The following is a 23,980-nucleotide window of genomic DNA, read 5'->3' on the forward strand; positions in this document are numbered from 1 at the left end:
GAGGTAATTTTTTTTTCATTTTTTTTTTTTTTTTTTTGTATCCTTTTAAATTTATATATATAATACTATGTATTCAAAAGTATAACTTTATAAAGAATATTTATTTATCAATTATTAGAGGAAAATTTTATTGCTTTTTTTTTATTTTTATTAAAATTGCTTTTTTCAAAGATCATAAAGACAATGACACTCATTATTTTTATTGCTATGCTGATGGATTCGAGGAGTTATTCATGAAGAATTTTGTTGACACTATATGATTTAATTTTAAATTAAATTGTTGATGATTTCAGTGATTTTTTTGATTCATTTGATTTGAAATCAATAAAATTTTTTATTTTAAATCATTTAAATCAAGGTTTGTTTATTCGCTGTTTTCAATAAATGTTAATTAGTTGGTATTGTGTAATACGTAATTTTATTATTACTAATATCATTTTTCAATTGCATTTTTAAATATAATTTCTTATCGAGGTGACTTATGATTGATTTAAAAAAATTTTGACACCATGATTTCTGTTATGAATATAGCCTCTCGGATGTATCAAGTATATTTAAATTAATATTGTAAAACTGATTATGACGACTTTTAATGATGATATAAATGTGACATTCATTTAAAAAGACTTTTATTATAATTTTTATGATTTTCATAAGCAAATAAATAATATTCATGTATTTCTTGTTTCAAGAAAAAAATAATTTTTTGTTTCTGATGTAGCAGTTTAACTGGGGTTATTTAAACTAGCAATAATTTTTAAATTTAATTGATCTTGCTTTACACATCTTTGAAAACTAAAAAAATTTAAGACCCTAAGGATTGTCGACAATATTAAATTTAGTTGATACCCAAATGGGTACAAAACGTTTTAATTCGAAGGAAGCTTAAATAAATTGAAATTTTAAATCAGAATAAATCTTGGTTAATTATATTAATTGTTATATTCAGCATTATTGAATAAATAATGAAGTTTTAATGAAATAATTGCATTATTATTTTGAGTTTAATTTAATTGTGCCGAGTTAAAAATACACAATTTTTTTTCTCGATTTTATAGAAGTTTTTGAGTTACTGCATATGTCCTCAGCAGTTTAATATTTTTAACTCATGAGTCATGACGCATCACACATAATATAATACACATTGCATAATAAAAAAAAATAATAGTTTTCGCGATTTTATCCTAAATAACATTTGTGTTAATACTACAGCATTGAAATAATTATAAAATAAATTTTTTTTTTGGTTTATAAAAGAAAAATCTAGTTTTTATATGTGTTCAAAGTTTTTTTTAGCCAAAGTATATATTTATGCATCAGAAGACACCCGGAAAGGCAAAAAAAAGTACATAGCTATGACAGCACTTATTTGTTTCCTGTTTGTCATGTAAAAGAAAAAGAATCACGCGCGGACATATAAAAATGAAATCCGCGAACCACAGTATGCAAACAAAGAGTACTTTGGCATCAAGACAAAGAGTTTTACAATGTAGAAAAAATGAAAAAATAAAAAGTGCTAGAATGACAAAACAGAGTGTAGTGCTATACACAAGATAAATTTCCGGCGGTACGTGTCAAGAACCTATTCAAATTTTAGCACGAGTCAGACTTTTTAAATTAAAAAGTATAAGGGCAATAGGTAGACCCGTGGCCTTTTATAGTTTTATCTATTGAAAATAAACATTGTTAATATTTCAACGATGAGTTGTCATAATTGATCTGGATAGTTACAAATTTCGTATTATCTATATACCAACCAACGAAGTCCCAATCACTTTCAAATTATAATTAGTGTTCATGAACGAGTGAAATATTATTAGAATATTAGAAATATTATTATTAGAAATATTTTTAAATATCTCAAAATTATATACTTTTAAAATATTCAGCAATATCGACAATTCATGTTTTTGAAGAGTAAAAAAATATTTGTGACACAAAAAAGCTTTAATATTTAATAAATAACATAACTTGATTCAGTTTAAAAATCTGTTTTTACATTATTCTAATGGTTTCTTGTTTGGATCAATAGAAAAGTTGGATCAAGATTAATACTTCTAGAATTGACACAAACCTATGTTATTTTTAAGCATGCATGCAAGTATCTGATCTGGTTAAATATAAATTAAATTTGAGCTTGCAAAAGTACAAAAGCAAAACTTATAGTAAAAAAAAATAGAAAATTAAATTTTCCTTAAAATTAAAAATCAAATAAAAATAAATGATTTGTGTATTCAACTGATAATGGTTGTAAAATATGTAAGTAGTTTAATGACACATGAAAATTTTAAAAATAACTAAGTAAAATAGTTTCACAAGGCCATAATGCATCAGACCATGTTCCATTGTTTAATTGTTATGTCATAAAATATGGCCAGTATTACCAACTGACGTTAAAAAGTTTTACAGTATATTTCATATATAAAACTTTTTCGCATAGAAACTACCGATAGTACATATATATTACTATTGATTGCCTATATAAATTTATATTTTTAAAAGTGTAGATTAATACGTGTCTAAAGTAATTAAAATTATTATTTTATAATGACAAGACAATGTTTTTAAATGTTCACATTTATATTAATTTTTTTTTTTTTTTTTGTAACAATTAATATTTTAACGTTATTATATATATATATGATAAACAATAAAACTGGTTATATCCAAGTTTGGATGTTCTTTGTAAATAAAATAATAAATATATTAATATGAAATTGTTATATACCGTCATAATATATATATTATATATATTACATATTCAAAAATATAATTATTATAACAATAATAAAACAACAAAACATTGATTTATGCTATGATCGTTATACTAATCTTTTAATTATCCACGTGTGTAATCCGTAATTCAGTTTGTGGGGATTAACATCCTCAAGTGTATGTGCATAATTTTATATATTTTTAGTAAAATGTTTTTAGTATATATATTACTACCGAGGCAATATCGACATAATTAAACTCGTAATGCCCAGAGACTCGTAACTCTTTTCCTGCTATCTTTTTTGGGTGTATTCGATATTACAGTTTTTTTTTTTTCTGTCTATTTGATGGTCATTTATTTTATTTTATTTTTATCGTAAAAACACCTCTTTTTGATAAAATTTTATTCAACATGTTATTTAGTTTTGAAAAAATAAAATAAAATATGTTCTTTCATTTTTAAAATGCAATGACGTGTTATCTAAAAGTTGTAAATTTTTTTAAAAATTAAAATTATTTATATTAAAAAAAAAAATTATACTACATTTAAATTTATTTATACTTTTTCAATGTGATTAGATTTTTTTTGTGATATGGAAATTTTTTTGAGTTGTAAAAAAAAAAAAATAGAATTACAATGATTATATCAACTACAGATGCAAAGGGTTTGTTTAAAAAATAAGTAATTTGTCATCATAAGAGTTGATAGCTGCAGCATCAAACGACAAAACAAATTATTTTAAATGAATTATTTGGAGTATACATACAAATAATTAAAAATTCTAAACTCGATAAAAACAGTATACCTGAATAAAAAATCAAATGAAAAGAAAAATATACTTTAAAAATCAATAGTCTGTTTATGATGAGTTACATGACTCAACTTGATCACTGATTTGTGGTATTTTATCTTTGCTAGCAATGTCAAATGAAAATGTAAATAATGCATTTTAGAATTTTGTGTTAAAGCATATTGTTTAATACTGTAAAGCTGAAAAACTTATGAGCACACTATATTTGCATATTACTCGTCTATATGCAAACATCGCTCAATAAAATTATGGTGGCTGATAATGAGAATGAATGAGGGAGAAGTCACTTGTGTAATCTGGTATACATCAAGAAAAGAGTCCTCAATAATCTCTTGTAATCTTACCGAAATGATTTTTAAAAAATCATGTCATCATTGCAATCTCTATAGTATACTCTTGTAATATTCTCTAATCAACAATAATCTTGAACAATCTCATGTAATCAGCAATTTATTTTATTATTTTTCATGTCTATCGAAAAAGTATTCAAGTGTGCTTTTAAAATTGACACTATTTTATTTTCAAGTATCGTGTATTTAATATATAATTAAATTTAATAACGATACTTAAACATAAGAGATTACTGGGGATCTTTGTGATTACCAAAAAAAAGAATCTTGTGTAATCATAGGAAATCTTGTAATGAGGGAATTATTTACGTTTTCCTTGATATTAAGCATGAACTTTTAATTGCGTATAAATCAATAAGTCTTCAGTTCAGAAAAATATTGCATAAAATATATTCAAAAATTGTCAGTTCTTTTTTTTTTTTTTTTTGTTGTAAAAAATTGAATCTGACTAGATGAGTTTTCTTTTTTCGTGGTTTTCAATCTCTACTTCCGATTTTCATGATAAAACAAAATTGAAACTCAATGCTGTTCTTAAAATGACAAAATTTATGACTGTGAAAATTTATGCATATATCAAAAGTAAAAAAAAAAATAAAATAAAAAATACAGACAGTGGTCTAGTTATATTTAATAACTATTATTTAAAAAAAAAAAAAGACTGTCATTCACATTACAAATCATCATGATCGACAATTTATACATTTGTATGTAAGTATAAGATTTTATGGAAAAAAAAAAAAGAAACCCCTGTAGTTAACATTTTTCTATTCGCCTCGATGAAAAGTAAAAAAAAAACAAACATAAATTTTCACTACAGGGTTCGTAAAATTTTCATATTTTTATATAAATTATAAAACCAACAAAAATTGGGGTTTTTTTTTTATTTTGTTTATTATTATTTATTCTTTTATTTTGTTAGGTGATGAAGCACTAAGTAAAAGCAGACACAAGGCCATTGCACTCGTCGGGTTTCACCCTCAGTATGGACATGCGGAAATGACATTGCCGATGGATCCGAAATAAGGCAACTGATTGATGAAGCATTCAACCCCTCTTCTACCCTTATATTCATTCAAGGTCTCTGACCCTGTTACACATAACTATCAAAATGAAAAAGATAGATAAATGGAAAAAGTTGAAGGATTAAAGACAGGCTGGCAAATGATCCAATTTCTCGTTCTTTATCTAGCCACAGAAAATTTACTACAATGATGTTCATAATATAAATAAATATATACACCAGTGTGTATACACACATCAACAAAAAAAAAAAATCATTATATTATCAGGAAACTACTTTAGTCTTGTTTGTTCATTTTTCTCACTTTTATATATATAGGGCTAGTTTCTAAAATAAGGATTGTGTTTTAATATTGATTACACAAAAAAAAAAAAAACTATAAGTGTGAAAAGTTTTATATACTTTCTAGTTGTACTGAATTAAGAATTTAACACAAAATTACATTTTACAAAATTTGAATGTTAAAATACATTATTTGGCTATCAGAAATGTTAAATTATCATTATTTTTTAAATTCAATTGCAAGTCAAGGGGGTTGTGTACCAGCCTTATGTTATTTTAAATAATGATGAGAATGTTCTGACATTTTGCAAACAGTTAACTTTTTTAATACTGACTATATGATTGTATATTGCTTTTTTCATGTTGATCGGTTGAATTTTTAATAATTAATTATTAAAAAAATTTTTTTACATTGGCTCTTATGGAGATTTCAACCATTTTTTTCAAATAGAAATAATCTTGAAAGAGCCTTGAGAAAAATTACACATGTGCATATACTACAAGTCGAGTGTTATTGATCGTGCGATGAATTTTCATTTGTTGATCGGTTAATTAATGAGAAAATGATTAAAAACTCGAAAAAAAAAAAAATAAGGTTGGTAGGCTTTTATACCCATCCATGCACAGAATAAAACTTTCCCGTTAAGGTATTGAAAATTTTGAATTTTAGGTTAGTTTTATTAATGTTTTTCTTTTTTAATGTGAGGTAAATTGGATTTTGAAAACAAATGATGATAGTTTAATACGAAATAGCCTATATAAAAAAGATGAAGTGATAAAGCTTAACTGTGAGGAAAGAGAATACAATTGAATGCTGAGAATGATTTTTCTCGGGTATACGTAAATAATAAGGGTATTGAGGAAGATAATTACATTCGAAATTGATGTATTAAAGCTCAACATAAATATTTAATTAAAACCTGTAATTGGCAAAATTAAGGAATAATAAATACAATTGAATTGTCGCTTTTTCAATTCAATAGCTACGAGCCTTGCTGCTAGACCGTGAAAAATCTTATTGAAATAAAGAAAAAAAATGAAAGAGTTGTAAAGTATTGAATATTTCTATTGAAAAAAGAATAAAAAAAAAGGAAAAGCTTCAAAAGAATGCACAGTGAATAGAAATATTTTTTTTTTTAAAGTTGATTTTATGAGAAAGTTTGCTATTGAATTTTTGCGGTTGATATGAATGCTTCAAAAATCTATCCAATTTTATCGTTCAAAAGTTGTGAGTACGTATAAAAAAAATTATATGTAGGTGTGTATGGTAAAAAAATTTGTAGTTTTATTAAATATGTTTTTATAATTAAATTTTGTATTCATTATAAAAATGGAGTTAATGTTGGTAGAATATCTTCAAATAAAAATCTTAGTAGAAGGACGAAATCCAAGTAATTTTGTCAGAATGTTAGAAAAAAACAAAATAATTCCAATTTAAAATTAAAAACAATTAATTGCTACAAATAAATATTTTTTTAATGTTGATTTTTTTTCTCCAACTTGATAAACAAATAAAATTTAAAATAATAACTTTTACCATGATATAGTAAATTTATGCTTTTTTAAAAAATTAATTGAAAAATAAAAAAATATTTAACAAGTAAACATTATAGTTATTGAAAAAAATAATTTATATTATAATATTATTGGTTAAATAATAATGAAGATAAGATCAATAAATATTAATATTCAGAAAAAACAATGTTAATAATATATGGGATTATAAATTTTAAATCAAATCTAAAAATATATATTTTTATTTACTTTTTAAATAAAAAATATTCATTAAAAAACTATACATTTTATACAAGTATATACTACAGCTTAGGTATAAAATTTTCTGATTGTTTATGATTGTTCAGTACGTAATGACTGCATTACCTGACAAAATCTCATTTTAATTTCATCTCATTCAATATCAATTGATTTTTTTAATACAATACAAATTTTATTTTCAATTCATATGATATACAATGTATACTAAATAAAAAACATGGTCCTTTTTCTGATGGAATAATTTAAACGGAATCATTACGAGGAAAATATATATATTATTTGTTTACGAAATTCAAAAGCACGTTGTTTTAGTTTCAAATTTATCTAGTGGTGAATAAACCAATCGTCATGAATATTGTTGATAAATTAAAAGTTATTGTGCGAAGCACAAAATGATTTATTTTATTTTTTGTAATAGATGAAATTCAGATATACGTCAAAAATATATTTTAAATTTTTTTTCCATAGAAATTAGTTTTTGATATTTCATTAGTTTACTGATTTCAAATATTAGTAGCTTCAGTTTTAATAATTTTTCACTTCAATAATAATTTCAGTAATTTTATTCGTGGTAATTCATAAGATTATATAATTTATAAAACGAATAACTTTACTTGTTTATCTAAATCTAAATAAATTTAAAATGATTCAGCACATCTTTCATCAGAGCTATCCTCTTGTAATTTATCCAGTATCTATTTTGATGAATTTTTTATTAAACAAATTTTATATATGGCTATTTATATTTTCAATATGTTGATCAGTGTCATGATCACTCAGTCGTGTCTTTCAAAACACGATGTGATAATATATTTTATTGCAATTTAATTCAGCCACTTGAACAATTTCTCCTATTTACAAAGTGTTTTTATATGAAATAATATTGTTGAATTTTGAGACACAAAATTCTAAAATTCACTTGTAATTTTTACGTAATCAAATAATAAATTGAGCTAAATTATAAATAATAAAACTAAGAAAATTGAAGAAAAAAAACTACAAATTCAGTGTTATTGTTATAGTTTTTTTTTATTTTTAATATAAATAATTTAAATTTTATTAAATATTTTTGAATGTCTTGCCTTAAAATTTATTTTTGTTTTCTTTAAGCAACTTATTAAAATGATTTATTTGGTAAAAAATTTTCTTTTTAATTAAATAAATTTATTCATATAAATAAAGAACTGTAGTATAATAATGATTACAATAAAGTACAATAATATTTGCTAGAGTATGGTATGAATTTAAAATACAGTATAACTAATGTAATAACTTCAAAGTTTTCATTTATATTTTATACCAGTATAGTATTAAGTATTATTATACTGGTATAGTAGAAATATATTTATAATTTTATTATATATACGGCTCTAATAAATTCAAGATACTTTTGTCGCTGTCAAAAATTTTCTATGAATTATAAAAATTAAAGGCTTCAATTTTTCTTTTTTATATTGTGTAAAACTAAATATTGTGAAATATTTTTTTAAATAAAAACTCAAAATTTTGTATTCATTATAAAAATGGAGTTAATGTTGGTAGAATATCTTCAAATAAAAATCTTAGTAGAAGGACGAAATCCAAGTAATTTTGTCAGAATGTTAGAAAAAAACAAAATAATTCCAATTTAAAATTAAAAACAATTAATTGCTACAAATAAATATTTTTTTAATGTTGATTTTTTTTCTCCAACTTGATAAACAAATAAAATTTAAAATAATAATTAACTCTATAATTGAATAAAAACGTTTGTGTTAATTATTGAGTCTATTATCATATCATTTTACTTGAATCCCAGGTAGGAAGGTGGCGACGGGAAAAAGAAGAAAAACAAAGATACGTGGCTCTGGGCCTGCAACCAAGGGCCTGTGACGCAAGCCTGTGTCAAGTCTGGAATGTTCACGATGTATTTACTGTTGTCCAACTAGTGTATCCCGGCTTGGCATAGGCTTGTTTTTCCCACTTACACAGTCTTTTGAAATGCTTCACACCGGCTTTCAGAAAAATTATAAAAATTCAATATAAATAAACAATTATTAACGTATTAACAATTTGACATTATTATTTTTTACGCGATACAATTTGGATTAACGATGATTATATGGTTAAAATAAATGGCGTAACGGGGGATCGATCTAGGTCTCTCACGTGGAACTTCCAATGCTCTATCAAGTCGACCACGGGGATTCATGAAAAGAGTTAATTTCAAAATTTTTTATATGGATGAATTTATTCAAGAGTCAATACATAGTTTTGTAAAAGCCTGGCACATTAAGTCAAAATCTTAATAATTTTTTATTTAAAAATGTCTATACACAATTTATAGATCTAATTAATTAATTTTTTTTTAATTGAATATATGCACAAGTCAAGTCCCGTGTGAAGAGCTTGGTAAAACAGGCTTGAAACAAGGCTCGATAGCCGGGAAAACTAAACGCAAAATATCACTTGGCGGACTATTGAAGCCTGTGTGAAGAGAGTTTAAATAACGAGACAGTCTTGGTCTTCAACCTGTGTTAACAAGGCTCTCGTGTAGTTTCAGGGAAAACAAAACACAGGCTTGGAGGAAGCTTTGTGTGAGGCCTGTGTGAGGCCGGTTGAAAACAACGAGGGACAGTCTTGTGTCAGCCTGTGTTAACAAGGCTCGTGTGGGGCAGGAAAACAAAAACACAGGCTTGACACCGGCCCGAATTATTGAGGGAAGCTGTGGAGGCCGATTGAAAACAACAAGGGACAAAAATCTTGTGTCAAGCCTGTGTTAACAAGGCTCGTGTAGAGGCCAGGAAAACAAAAAACAGGCTTTGACCACTGGCGGATATTGAGCTGCCGTGGGCAGGTTAAACAACGAGGACAGTCTTGTGTCAAGCCACCAATGTTAACGAGGCTCGTGTAAGGCCGGAGAAAACAATGGGCACAAGCTTGTGTCAAGCCTGTGCTCCCCAGGCTCGATACACGACCCTCGCACAAGCCTGGCACAGTTGTTCAAGCCCGAGAACTCCTACCTGGGATATATAAATTGACGAAAATGACATTAATGAGTTGGTAAAATGATATACTTATATATATATAACTGATGAAGTAACATAATATAAAATATTATGGAGTATATATTAACATGTACATGAGACTAACATTTAAGATTATATATTTTACAACTCTGTGCAATTATACAGCGCTGTTACTACTCTGTACTAATTAACAAGTCGACAATTTTATAAACTCCGGAAAGCATCAACCGGTAGATGTATACTTTGAATATCCTTGCTAAAATATATACTTGTGAACTAGCTGCGTGTAAGAAAAATTAAAAAAATAATAATTATTTTTATTCGTTTACCTCTTGTTCCAAGAAATGTTGTTGCAGCATGCTGATTTGGTGTACCACTATAGTTACGGCATTTTAACAGCCGTTTGCAAATAATGCCAAGTGTTTTAAATATTCGCTATAAAAAAATCTAACATCATTTGTAATTAATTTCATATTTTTTTTGAGATTCTACTATTTTTAAATTGTTGCTTATGGGACAGGTTAGATGCACGCTTGGTAATGAAATTATTTGCAGATGATAGAATAGTTGCACTTCCATTAAAAATTAATAACTTAAGGAGGTGGTATACAAATTTATTGCGGAGATTGCAGAGCGCTGCTGACGTCACCGACATAGCCAATGTTTTTAATAATTAATTGTAAAAAATTTGACTGTGTGCGAAATTTCAACAAAACATTCTCGTTATATTTTTAAATAATATGGGACTGGTACACAAGTTCCTTAACATAAAAATACATTCATATTCTTTGCATTCATGAGCAGCCGTTAGTGACCAGTACAAATCCATAAAAACCCATATATGATACTGACACTCAACAAAAATAACAGTAATTTAACACCTGTAAATCTTTTGGTGTTTTATTACTGTCTGAACATGAACGTATACTAACACATTGGCAACAATATAATTTATAAAAACGCTAGATCTTTACAGTTTGCGAAAAAACTGGAAAATAAATATAAAAAAGCACATGTGACGAAAATTGAAATTCTCAAAACTCCAGGGGGCTGAGTGTGATTGTTATTTCGTATAATTTTTTTTGTTTTACTTTTTTTTCCATTACACTAAAAAATTATTATCCAAATATGCCAAACGACCAAGTTATGTGTGCAGAGGGATTACATTCATATGTGTGGGTATAATACGCAGGACTACCAGCTTCGTAAGCGTAATCTGCCCAAAAATCATCTTACATGTAATTATCACAAAAAAAATTTGTCTTAAATACTAATAACTTGGCTTTAATGAGTCTCAAAATTATTTTATTTTATTAACAAAATTCCAAGCAGCACAAATATTTTATTGTTTTTTTTTTTCAATATAATTGCCAATGAGATTTTGAAAATAAAATAAAAATGATAACATGACCAACCTCGTTTTAAAAGAAATTACCGAGACCGTTCTTTTGATAAAGAATAAAGTTGAAAAATATACACTGTTTTGACTTTTGAATTTGGTGTGTGTTTCATGCATATAGTAGCATGAAGGTCTTTTTTATTTATTGCATGTATTCTGAGCTCATATTCATATACTTATCAACGTGCTGTTTGTTTTATGTCAGCGTTACGCTAACGTGCAAGTAAATAACAAATAAAAAATAAGTCGATTTTTAAAGTATAATAAAAGTTAACTCTCGTCAGGTACAAATATATTTATATAATGTAAATTTTATGCATATAATATGTGCTAGAGCATAAATGAATATAAAAAATAATTTTTAACTCTATCAACCCTGTCAACATAACCTCAAAGTTTGCAATTTTTATTTTTTAAACATTTGAGTATAAAATACAATTTGATGTGTATTTTTATAAGTGAAAAAGTCAGACAATTTTATAATAATTATTGTATATATATTATGGCTCTAATAAAAAATCTCTAGATCTTCTTTTGTTTTCGATAAAAAATTTTCTTATGACGATAAAAATTATGGGCTTCAATTTTTCTTTTCAATTAAATTGTATACGTTAAATTTTTCAATGAAATCAGCTAAGTCAGTTGCATCGAACAATTTTTTACCTGATCAATTGATTTTGAGTAATTTTTTCAACTATTTCAATCTCATTGACTTTCTATTATCGAAAAACGATCATTTCTTGATGTGTTGTCGAAGTATATGTCCTGCCCAGAGGTCAAATCCTTATAAAATGATAGCAAAGATAGGCTTGCTATAAGATTTCTTTTTTATCAACCATCTTCAAAGCTCAAGAAAAAAAAAAGACAAATATAAAGTTGTCGTATTTTTTACAGGTAATGACCTGAACTTCTTGCTGCATATGAAATACTATAATTTTTTTTCTATTTTTATTTTTTTATATCCAGATTTTCGTTTTTTTTTTTTATGATTTCTACATTTTTTTTTATTTTTTCACTTTTTCAAGCACCCTTCTAAGCTCTATCCTCAAGTGCTCAAGTGCAAGGCCAAGAAGGGTTGAAATGGAAAAAAAAATTGAAAAAGAAACAAAAATGAGTACGTGAGACTGTGTCTGCAACCAGAGGGCGTTTTCGTTGCACAAGTTGAAAAACATGGTGTAGATATACCACGTCTGTTCTGTTGTCCAACGCCTCCAGTATTACCCCGGCTTTTTAGATAGTCTCTCCTTTTTTTTCCCATCCCTTAACTCTTTGAGCCTTTTGAAATCGCATTCACCCTTTTACTCTTCATCCCCCCAACTATCCCCATTCACCACTCTGCGTCCCGACGCTTCCTTTACGATATTTACTAAGCTTTGTCTTTTGAAATATGTATATACAGCCATTGTTTTCGGCAGCTTAAACATATATATGCATCACTAATGGCGCGGTTCATGACTCACTCAGAATAACTATTCACGTTTATGTATAACATCATGTAAATATCTTATTATTTATATACATATAAATTTTAAATTTCGTCATGTCATCTGTTTTATTGACTTATTTTATTGTCAAAATTGTATGCTATGTAATTTGTTCAATTTGTCAACAAATTGTTTTCTGAATCTTTAGTTAATTGTTTCTAAAATCTTAAGGATATATTATGTACTCATAATACATTGACTCCTTATCTTAACTGTTTTTCAAATATGTAATCAATTCTACATGTTAATTTGATAATTAAATTATCTATAAAAACGTTCGAAAGAATGATTTCATTTTCAAGAAAACAGCTAAATTGAAATATCAAATAATAAATATAAAATCATCTGAAGAAATATTATCATCATAGCATTATAATATTTCTCTAAATATCATATGAAATTCTGACAAAATTGAGTTTTAAAAAAGTGAAAAACAAAGATGATGCCTTACATATAGCTGAATAGTCAAGATCGAGTCTTCAGTTTGTCTTGGGAATTGTGTGAAAATAGTATATCATGTATCTATAGTGTGAAAATCGTAGATCATTATTGTACAAGTGTGGAGGAAAGTTTTGATCGTACGTGCGAAGATGATGTTGAGTTAAACGAGAAATCATATGAAGGTGAGAAGTACTTAGTTTTACTCGTTATTGTTTATTGTAAGATGGCGCTTTGTACATCGAAATTGGTGGACAACAACTTTTTGGGGAACGGTGCCAAAAAGTAAAAAAATTCTTTCCCACTTCGAAATTGTGGAGGAAATTATTAGACTAAAAAATTAGACTCAAGCAAAAAAAAAAAACAAAAAAAAATTTAATAAGAACTCATTGTTTTAGATATCAAAATGAAGATATCACGTGTTTATTAATTTCAAAAAAAGAAAAAAAAACCTTTATATAATTATCATGTGCTTCACCGCAATGCGTTTTTATCGAGAGCAGTTGTAAACTTCAGTAATATTTATCATAAAGTATACTATTAATTCAAGACTTTAAATATTCCTGTAAAATACAGTTAAAATTTAGATAAAATGCAATAATAATTATTATAATAAGTGAGAATTAGTCGCTAAAATGACGTCGGCTATGATTTTTACTAAACTACTACAGTAATATTTGATGTGGATTTCTCTCCGTGTAGAAACCACTTATTCGTTTTTGATAACCATTTTTTTTTTTTTTATCGATTTAAACTATCTTTTTAAGTTACTTAGATGATCAGGAGTTCCGGAAATTGCAAATGTAATCGAATCTGAGGGAGCCAATGAAGTTAAAGCAAGGGGTTATATTGACGAAAAGATCGATAATAACAATCTGGCTGGCACCACTTCGTAACGGACACCTGCATCTCAGACGTACACTGAGAAAAAAAAATAACAATTTTTACAACTAAAATCAAATAAAAATTACTGTGCTGCGTAGTAAAGGCCGGGTATTTTGTAAGTTTAACATATATTACAATGGGAACAATAATTTTTACCCTTCGTGCCATTTAATTTTGTATTTCGGCTGGACAAAAATTACCATGCCAAGCACAGTAATTTTAACTATACATACACACTAAAAAATATAGTGTCGATAAGTAAAGTTTGATGTATTACCAACAATTTTTATTATTTGAATTAATAAAAATTCCAAATATATTATCTTTTTTTAAATATTGCTTAAAAAATAAATGAAAGGGAAATTAAATAACGATACTCAAAATAAAATTTTTATTTAATGTATTTTTTTTTATATCCAATTTTTAACAATAAATTCTGTATTTGGTGTTTGTGTTATATATGTTAACTTATAATTATATATTTTATTCAAATCTAAATTTTTCACGACAAAATTTTTTATTAACTTCATAATGCTCGGTGTGTTCATTTAAAAATACATCTAATAAATCATTTGTTATAAAATAATATTGTGTGGATGTTTCCATTAAAATATTGTTTATAATATAAAAATTGAGACCATCCTCACTGCTATCAAATTCACGATAAACAAATGAAAACTGCACACAAATTATGTTCACACTTCCATTTCACTAGTGATATCTATAAATAATTAGCGAGTAAAAGTACTCAAATTAAGTCGTAGATTTTTCTTAGATAACTGCACTTTTTTATTCACTTGAATTAATTAATATCAATATTATGTATAATTACGGAGGCCGTTAGACCGTTGGACGTACAAATACCTAAATGTGCGTCTCACAATAACAAAAATAACAAAAGCCTGACACGATAATTATCGAACAGCGCCGAAGATTACCGAGGGTTGAATTTTACCATGCTGCAGAGTAATGTTTAGTGTTCAGCACAATAAAAATTATCCAAAGCTCAGTATTTTATTTGAATAAAACTGTAATAATTGTATTAAGCTTATCAATATTTGTTATACCAATAAATACTACCCTGGCATATCCCAATTTTTACTGTGCTGCAAAGTAATTTATATAATCTAAACAATAATTTTTATATATCAGAACATGAAAAAATCCCAAAATCGAGTTTTACCCGACGATTACCCTGCTAGCATAGTAAAAATTGTTATTTTTTTTTCTCAGTGTAAGACCCCTCAAACTTAGAGGGTTGAATAATAAAGCAAAGAAATTTTTTTTTTTTTTGCAAGATCTGATTTGTTTCAGGATAGTTATATAAGACGAAAAAAAAACACCCTAGAACATTTATTTTATCATGATAAATTTATCCAGGTATATATCTGAATTATTAATAGATAAAAATTATTAAAAAATAATATTAATATATACAACGCTGTATAATTATAAATAATATTTTTAATTCCAAGCGTTAGAAAAATTTATGTTTGAAATATGGAGTATGACTAATATTTGGAAATTTAATCGATAAGTAGATAAAAATGAAAATAAAAAAAAGTACAAGTGATTAATGGACATCCTTTATAGTTTGCAACGAAATTCAAAGTTTCTTAGACTCATTGCTGGGTGAAGAACAACTAGTACTATTCGACGATGTCAGATTGTTCTTTTCACAATTTATCACCGAATCATTGGCAGATTTATGGTGCATCAAACATTAAAATGTGTTTCACATTTGAGGGGTAGCCAAGCCAAGAATTGGCAGAGCCTTGAATGTTTATAACAGCTTGGAGCATGTTTGTCATTACTAGCCAAGTCCTGGAGGATGACTTGAGAATTGCCAAAAAACAAAAATCTTTCAAAACTTGGTTTCGGATATGTAATGAATGACCAGATCTTTGCAATGAATAATACAGTGAAAATAAATTGTTGTAACTATTATACAATACTTGGTTTGTAATGGATAAAAAAAAGAAAACATTTTATCAACGAATAAAATAATTGATATTGTACAAAATGACACTCACTATAAATCAATTACAAGTGTTTCAATATATTCGAAGTTATTATTCTGAACATCAGTATTTGTATAACGTTGCCTGAAAACCGTTCTAGAATTTATAATTTTCTTATCACCGCTACAAATAAATTAATCAAATATTCATTAAGAAGTAAAAATAAATATATAGAAATATAAATCTCCAGTGAAACTAGGCTAAGGGTTCATATTAAAAGTTGACATATCACTGTATAGAAAATAACAGTAAATGTCGAATGAACATATGTATAATCATTGAAAATCTACCCTTTTGTTTGACGAAATTCAAAAAATATAATTTTGTTTTTAAAACTTACCCTTCATATGTTCTGGGGTTTCAGTAGCACCTGCCCGCATTATATCACTCAAATAATGTTCGAGAGTTCGCATATTTTCCAGTGGAGAATTTCCATTTCCAACCATGCGTTCCTGAAAAAAAAATTATAAAGTTTTTATATATAAATTTAAAAAAAAAAAGTTAATTTTAATTCAATAAATGCACATTAAATCGAGCACATATTGCATAGTCATTTTTTAAACTTAATTTTAATTTTTAAAAGAAAACTTTTATTTACTATTGTTTTGAATTTAGGTTTAAAAATACTAAAAACAAATATAAAAATATTTTTGTATATATAAACTTATATAACATAATATTCATTTTATTTTTTGGTTGAATTTAAGATTGACTCAATGATATAACAAATCGAAAAATATCTAGTCACCGTATGAAGACAGCTATCCCCACATTGAGAGGGGAAACCCTTCAAAAAAATGAAGCCCTTGATACTTCGAAAAATAAGAATATCACCCTGCTACGTTAAATTTTCTCCCTCACCCCATTTATGCAAGTAAACATGCATATGGAGAAAATTCGACCACTATTTTATACGGCACACATTAAATTTTCCCTTCCAACTATTTGAAAATTTTTTTTTCTTGGGTTTTGGGTGCAATGACCCTGTTTAGGCAACATACAAATTATATACACTAAAATAAGGGTTCCTCGACTATTATTTTTTCTCCTTGCACAAAATAGAAAAATGTTCTATGCAAGTAAAAAAAAAAAAAAAAACAACTGCATAAAACTGAAAGATTTATGAAATCATTGATCGGTTTAAAAATGATACTAGGACATTTAGAGCGAGCAAAAAAAAACTTTTGTTTACTTGCTGAAAAATATTGTAATTTTTCAATATATATAAATTTAGGAACAACGTAAAAAAAGTTTTTATTTTTCCAATAGATTCTTAAGAAAACTTTTTGGAATCATTTGGAATTAGAGTGCACGCATGGATATGCATGTATACATTTCCAAAAATTGAGTTGCAATCGTAAATTTTTACAAAACTTTTATTCTAATTATTCCAAAATATTTTTAAATCGTTTTCAGGTAAAAACCCAGTGAAAATGTTTAACAGTGTTCGTATATTAGAAATTGATATTTTGTTTTTAAAAAAAATTCATCTTATGTCAAGTTTTTTCACTCGGGCTTTTTTTTTTTCTTTACTACCTATGTCGACCCGGTTCGTTTGACATATACCTATATTCTTTGCCACCATCATGCTGAAGAAGGTAAAGTAAAGTAAAGTGAAGTGAAGTATGAAGCGATGAAATGAGAAGAGAAAGCTCCCCCGTCCTAAATCACTAGAGTTTGCATTTATCTTTCATACGCCAACGCTATATATACCTAGTAGCAGAGCAAACAGTATATAGCAGTAGCAGTAGCAGTGGAAGTAGCAGCACCAGCACCAGCCGAGAACCGGGAGAGAATATACCAGGGTTTATCGTTAATGACGGTGTAGCTGTCCTCGTTCATGCTTTTGAGAGAAAAAGAGATACACTATTTTATATCTATATTTCTGAGCATACCAAGCGCGCTAGAAAATCAATATAGGGAAAACCAGGAAACGTCGGGCAGGCAGGGCGTCGACAGCAAAACTCCCGTGCAAGCTCCACCCCAGCGCCATCCTCTCACAATCACATAATTTGTCTTTTTCCTATTTTCACCTCTCTATTGAAAAACATCTCTGCAATTAAAATCCTCAACTTTCTGAAATGACAAAAGTTTCATTTGTCAATTTTTATAGATTTTCAAGTGGTTCATTTTCTTTAAATATTTTTGTTCATCATTTATTTCAATAATCTAATTCATAGTATTTGTTTTTAGTTATTTTACAATCTTTTAAACTAGAATTGGTTAATTTACAATTTAACATTTTTCTTTCTCAAGGTATCTCTGCAGTAATCCGAACAAAAATTTTTGAGTTGAAAATTGCATTTACTTGGAAAACGAGTCAATCTAATTATCTGAAAATCTTGCTTGGTAGTTGGTCCATTATTAGTTCTACTACATCACCATTGCTTATCATGCATGTTCGTGATTAATCTATATACGTAAGATCTTCAGGTCATCTGGCTTGATTTAAAAGTATATCCAAAACCATATCATCTATGCAATATTATTAACTTTAGTTTTTTCATAAGACCTTTTTTTATTTTAGAAGCCAAATAAAAAAATAATAGAAAAATTCGGATTTATGATTTTTAACCACATCAAAAGTTTCATTGTTTATTATTAATTTTCTTTGATACTTGACAAAAAATAATACTAAAAAATAAAGCCATTAGGATTCAAGTTTTACGAGTAAAAAAATTTAACATGTCTGCAAGAAAAATTATTGCCGGAGATTATCATGGTAATCATTGTGAATAATAATTTTATAATTTTATGTAATCGAAAAAAAAAAAAAAAAAAAAAAGCTCATCAGAATTTTTTTTGTATACATAATACTGTAAGACGACACCACCATGTTTTTCTTGGAGGATAAAATAAATGAAAGTAGAAACGATTTCGAATAGTTTTGTGTGTAATGATTTTAATGATGATCTCGAGGTCGAGCAGCAGAAGTATCAATGAGCGCGTGTGCAAAAAGTTGACCTACTTCTAACTTTGCAAATCGTAAAAAGCAACAGCATCCCATTGCAAACCCGGCTACTTCTGCTCATCCAAACAACCCCATCTGGTGTCACTATGTATTTGTGTGCATTGCACCTGCATATACATACATACACATATATGTAACGATCCTGCGCACATTTGATATCTTGCCCGGCGAATATATCGACTTGTTATTTAATGCTGCAACTTAGATGCTGCTATTTCAGATAAACATCATTTTATCTGATAAAAAATCAGTCGTATTTATTTAATAAATATTATTATGAATAATAAAACCTACGAGCTACTGATAGATACACAATATAAAAAAATTTACATTATAGAATAACTATTTCAATATGTTTCATATAAAGATGTAAGTAAATAATTATTCAGTAAAATATCAGATAGATGCTTCAGTAAACATAAAAAAAAAACACGTTGAGAATCAAAAAAAGATTGTTCGAGATAATAAGAATGTAAAGATGAAAAAAAAAATAAAATAAATCATGATGAAAATAGTTGTAAAGAAAGAAAAATAAATAACAATTTGAATTGAAACAATCTTGGAAAATATAATTTAAAAAAAGTGTTTTTTATAATAAACAAATAAACAAAAGAGCGAAAAAGAAAAAAATTAAAATAGATCTAAAATAATAATAATTATAAAAATGATAATAATAATATAATAATAATAATAAACCTGGAGTGTCTGGCTAGGGTGAAAAAAGTAACAATATAAACACAAGGGAGTAAGTGCGACTAGAGAGACTTTGTAACACATACGAATATGGAAACAAAAAATCACTCAAATTTCGTCCTCATAAAGAGTGATAATTGAAAGAGACTGTTTTTTCATAACATCTAGTATTCACTGTATTTCGTTGAGTCTACTCATGTCGATTGTTGATGTGAGAGTATATGTCTGGCGTCTGTTTTTAAAATGCACTGTAAGTGATTATTAAAAACTTTGTACGTTATTTTACAATAAACGATTTGGAATTGTCAAAAAAAAAAAAAAAAAGTTTAGAGTGATGAGTTCAAAATTAGCTCGAAGAAATATGATATTCAAAATAATTATATTTATTTTTTAAAAATATTTTACTGAGGAAGGAAAAATAATTTTTTTTTAAACGAGAAATATAAATTGTATAACGATAGGAATGAAAATATAAAAAAAATATTGCTGTAAGCATTATCGATCCATTGCCCCATCAACCTTCAAGATGGGAAAAACAAACTTTTACAGAGTTTTCATTTCATGAAATTTTTAAGTATCAAAAGAAACCATTGATTTTGATAGAAAAATTAATTTTTTCATTTGCAGAAAAAAAAGGCAAATAAAGTAATAATTTTTTTTTATTAAACAATGTTTTTTTCTAAAAAATAGAATTTATATTTTTTTATTTTTGAATTTAAAAATAGCGCCACCTTGTGACCATGAAAAAAAATTAAAAATAGTTATAGTTTTATAAATTTAATAATTTAAATTTAAACTAACCGATTAACCCTCGATGTTTAATTAAATATATTGAAAATAAAGTATGTTTTTAATTTATTTGTTTTTAAATGACATTGATTATTTATGATTCGTTTGTCATCACAAGATGGCACTACTTACAATTTCAAAAATAAAAAAATCCGTGTATAATACAGATTGTTGTCTATTTGTTCAAAACGTATATATAAATGAAGGATTCAGCCTGGTTACACTGAAAAGAATTTTTAACAGATTCAACATCATACCTTCAGACTTCGTGACTGAACTTGGAATTGCTGAATTCAATCTCAATGTTGAAATTGTAAACTTTTTTTCACGCACAAGGTTCTTTTTTCTGCAGAATTCGTTTTGAGTATCTAATTAAATTGATCAGAGGGATTTTTTATCAGACGTTCTCGCAAATTTCAAACATAAAGAAACGATTAAAATTTCATAAACAATCTTTGACTTTGTTATCCCAGATGGATCAGAATTGTTCGAATTTAAATCAAAATTTAAAACGGATCTAGATTAAATGCATTTTTTAGAGGTTAGATGCAGATCAAGTCAGTTGGTTTAATATAGATCACGTTAAGTATCGTATTTATTTGCTGCATTGAAGATAATGAAGGGGATGATTTAAATATTTTGGCCCCTGAAAAATTTATAAAATAAAACAGCTGAAAACTTATAATGCATCGGGTGGGATACAAACCAACGAACAACGAGCTAATCTTATAACGAGACCTACATTTATAACATAACATAAAAAAAAAAAAAACGTAAAGTTTCCAGCCAGGGGAAGAGAGAAGGACTTTGCGGTGGGGACAAGGTGCGAGTTGCCGATATTTCATTGGTTAAAATTCCGCGCAAACGCAGTTTATTTTATAAAAAAACGTTTGAGAGCTAATTTATTTTCTTGTTATGGCATAAATCAAAATTATTTGATACACTACTTATTAATTTAATTTTGATTTGACAATTATTGTTATATCAAAAGAGATACTTGTAGTAAATTAATGTAAAAATGAAATAGAAATTAAAACTTCGTTTGATGATTTTTTGTTGACATGAAGACTAATTAATTTAAAAAGTAATGTGTGCTTCGGATTGATTGACGCATTTTCATACCAAGTTATGTTATTTTTTTGATCATCATTTTTATTGAATAAAAAACATGCATCATGATCAATGAAGAGTCCGTGGTATTTCTATTTATGCGAATATTATATTCTTAAATTAATTATTACAGCGATTTTTCGTAGTATGTTTGCTAACAGAACCACTTATTTTTTTTCAATTTCAACCACGTTTATAACCTCAATATAATAAATAACGACATAGATGACTCACTGTCACAAAGCACCGGCCAATCAAAAATAAACAACTCATACCTTGTTTTTGCTCGTCACCAATACACCTAAGTCAAGTCTGAATCCAGATATGATGACGTGGGAAAATACAAAGCATGCTTAATGCCTCCTTGATTGGTGGCAAAAGAAACAAGCTAATGTCAGATGGAAATTTTAAATAACAATATGATTTCAAACCAAAATTTTGAAATCGAAGTCAGGCTCGAATTAGGGTTTTCTTGGTCAAGCTTACACTGAAAATTTGACATGATAAATCCGATGGAAAATATAAATAATATCGCCTAAAGAAAAACACTACATCTTCCTGATATTATATCTGTATATCTCTGTTCTAAACACTCGAGAGTTGTTAATTTCTTCAAACAGCTTTACCATATCAATTTAAACTTTTTTTTTTTAATGATCAAGTATTTACAATTTTCGTAAAAAATAAAAATAAATAGAAAAATGATTCATAAAATTCAGACGAACATTTTCATTTATCAAGTTAGTAGTGCTTTGTTCTATATATTTTTTTTACTATTTTTATTGTGCATTTTCATTTACCATCTTTTTGGCTTTCTTGTTGTATCTCAGATATGGATGCAATGCTGGTACTTCTGCACTCTGTATTGTAACAGCTGAGCAGGATATATGTACATGATAAAAGCTAATAAACTAATCAGTAGGGCAGATGTACATAGTGAGGGTTGCATATCCCTTCCACATATTCATTTTAATTTAAATGCATGGTTTTAGGGATAATCCCAACTCTACTTTTAAACCATAAAGTCATCAGGTTAATTGAATAAAAAATCAGGCGCTGCATGTATTATTAATTATTATTTTTTCTAATATTTACACCTTATAAAATTTTGTCGTAAAATTAATTAATTATTTTTTTAATCAAGTTTCAAGTTGAAGTGTGCAACTAATTCTAACCAGTATGAGAGTGTTAACAATATTTTTAAACGTGAATTTTAATTATTATTAAAAAAATATTTAATAACTTGTGCAATTTTTCTGCCAGAGTATTAAAAATTTTTTAATGAAAAAAAAATTATATTTTTGATTTTTTAGAATTTATTATATATTTCAATAAAAACATTTTTTAATAAAAAAAATAATTCAATATTTTTGTCTTATCTAAATGACAGTTTATATAATTGTTATTTTATCAAAAAATATAAATTATTAAGAGAGTCATCTCTCATTAAAAATTTTTTTATTTAAATAACAAAAATTTCAAGTCGTAGTGGAAAGTTAACATGAACTACGCAAGTCAAAAGACAAAAACAGGTATTTTTATATATATTTTATATTTTTAGAAAAAAAATTATACCAAGGTTTATTTTTATCGCACATTATTCATATATTGATATTAAATGATTGATTGTGCACTTAAAACGTAGTCAATATACTATTCATTCATAAATAATTTTTACAAATGTATTCACTTGACTATCCGACTATCTTCATTTTTAGCGACAAATAAAAAATTTAAACTTATCGATAAATTATAAGAGAAAAAAAGAAATTTTTAAATTTATAAATTATATATTTAAAATTTAAAATTAACTCATTTATTTTATATAGTTAACTGGTTTTATATAGATTAATATAAAAAATATTTCATTATATTATTTTTTAAATTGTGAAATGAAATATTTAGGCCATTTGGATTTTTTAAAAGAAAAAATTGCTATAGTAATGTATATAAAAAAAAGGGGTCTACATAAAAGCTTGGGTGGTTGGTGTAAATACGTGGTTGCAACGTCACATTGAATCAATATCGAGCGACCCCAGGCAAAAGCCTGGTTTGCTGCTGCCAACACGAACTGTCGACAAAACTTTTCAGAGTCTCGCGTTATACTTAGTTCACATTTGACTATACAAAGAAAATTATTTATTTATTTTTTTTTTATTCTTCTAAACCTAATAAAACATAGCGAGTTAAATTTAAATTTATTATATCTACATTATATAAATTCAT

The 23,980-nt window shown here is 26.6% G+C and overlaps 1 protein-coding gene across 2 annotated transcripts in view; it reads right to left on the reverse strand.

Moving 5' to 3' along the window:
* Positions 1-23,980, reverse strand: part of LOC122859464 (cytoplasmic polyadenylation element-binding protein 2-like) — a 67,885-nt gene that overhangs the window by 35,330 nt on the left and 8,575 nt on the right. For both annotated transcript variants that reach the window (XM_044163066.1, XM_044163067.1), the window contains exon 2: positions 16,532-16,643. In XM_044163066.1, coding sequence (XP_044019001.1) covers positions 16,532-16,643 — 112 coding nt within the window. The remainder of the gene's footprint in view (positions 1-16,531; positions 16,644-23,980) is intronic.

The sequence above is a fragment of the Aphidius gifuensis genome, linkage group LG6 (genome assembly GCF_014905175.1).
Source record: "Aphidius gifuensis isolate YNYX2018 linkage group LG6, ASM1490517v1, whole genome shotgun sequence".
Lineage (NCBI taxonomy): Eukaryota > Metazoa > Arthropoda > Insecta > Hymenoptera > Braconidae > Aphidius > Aphidius gifuensis.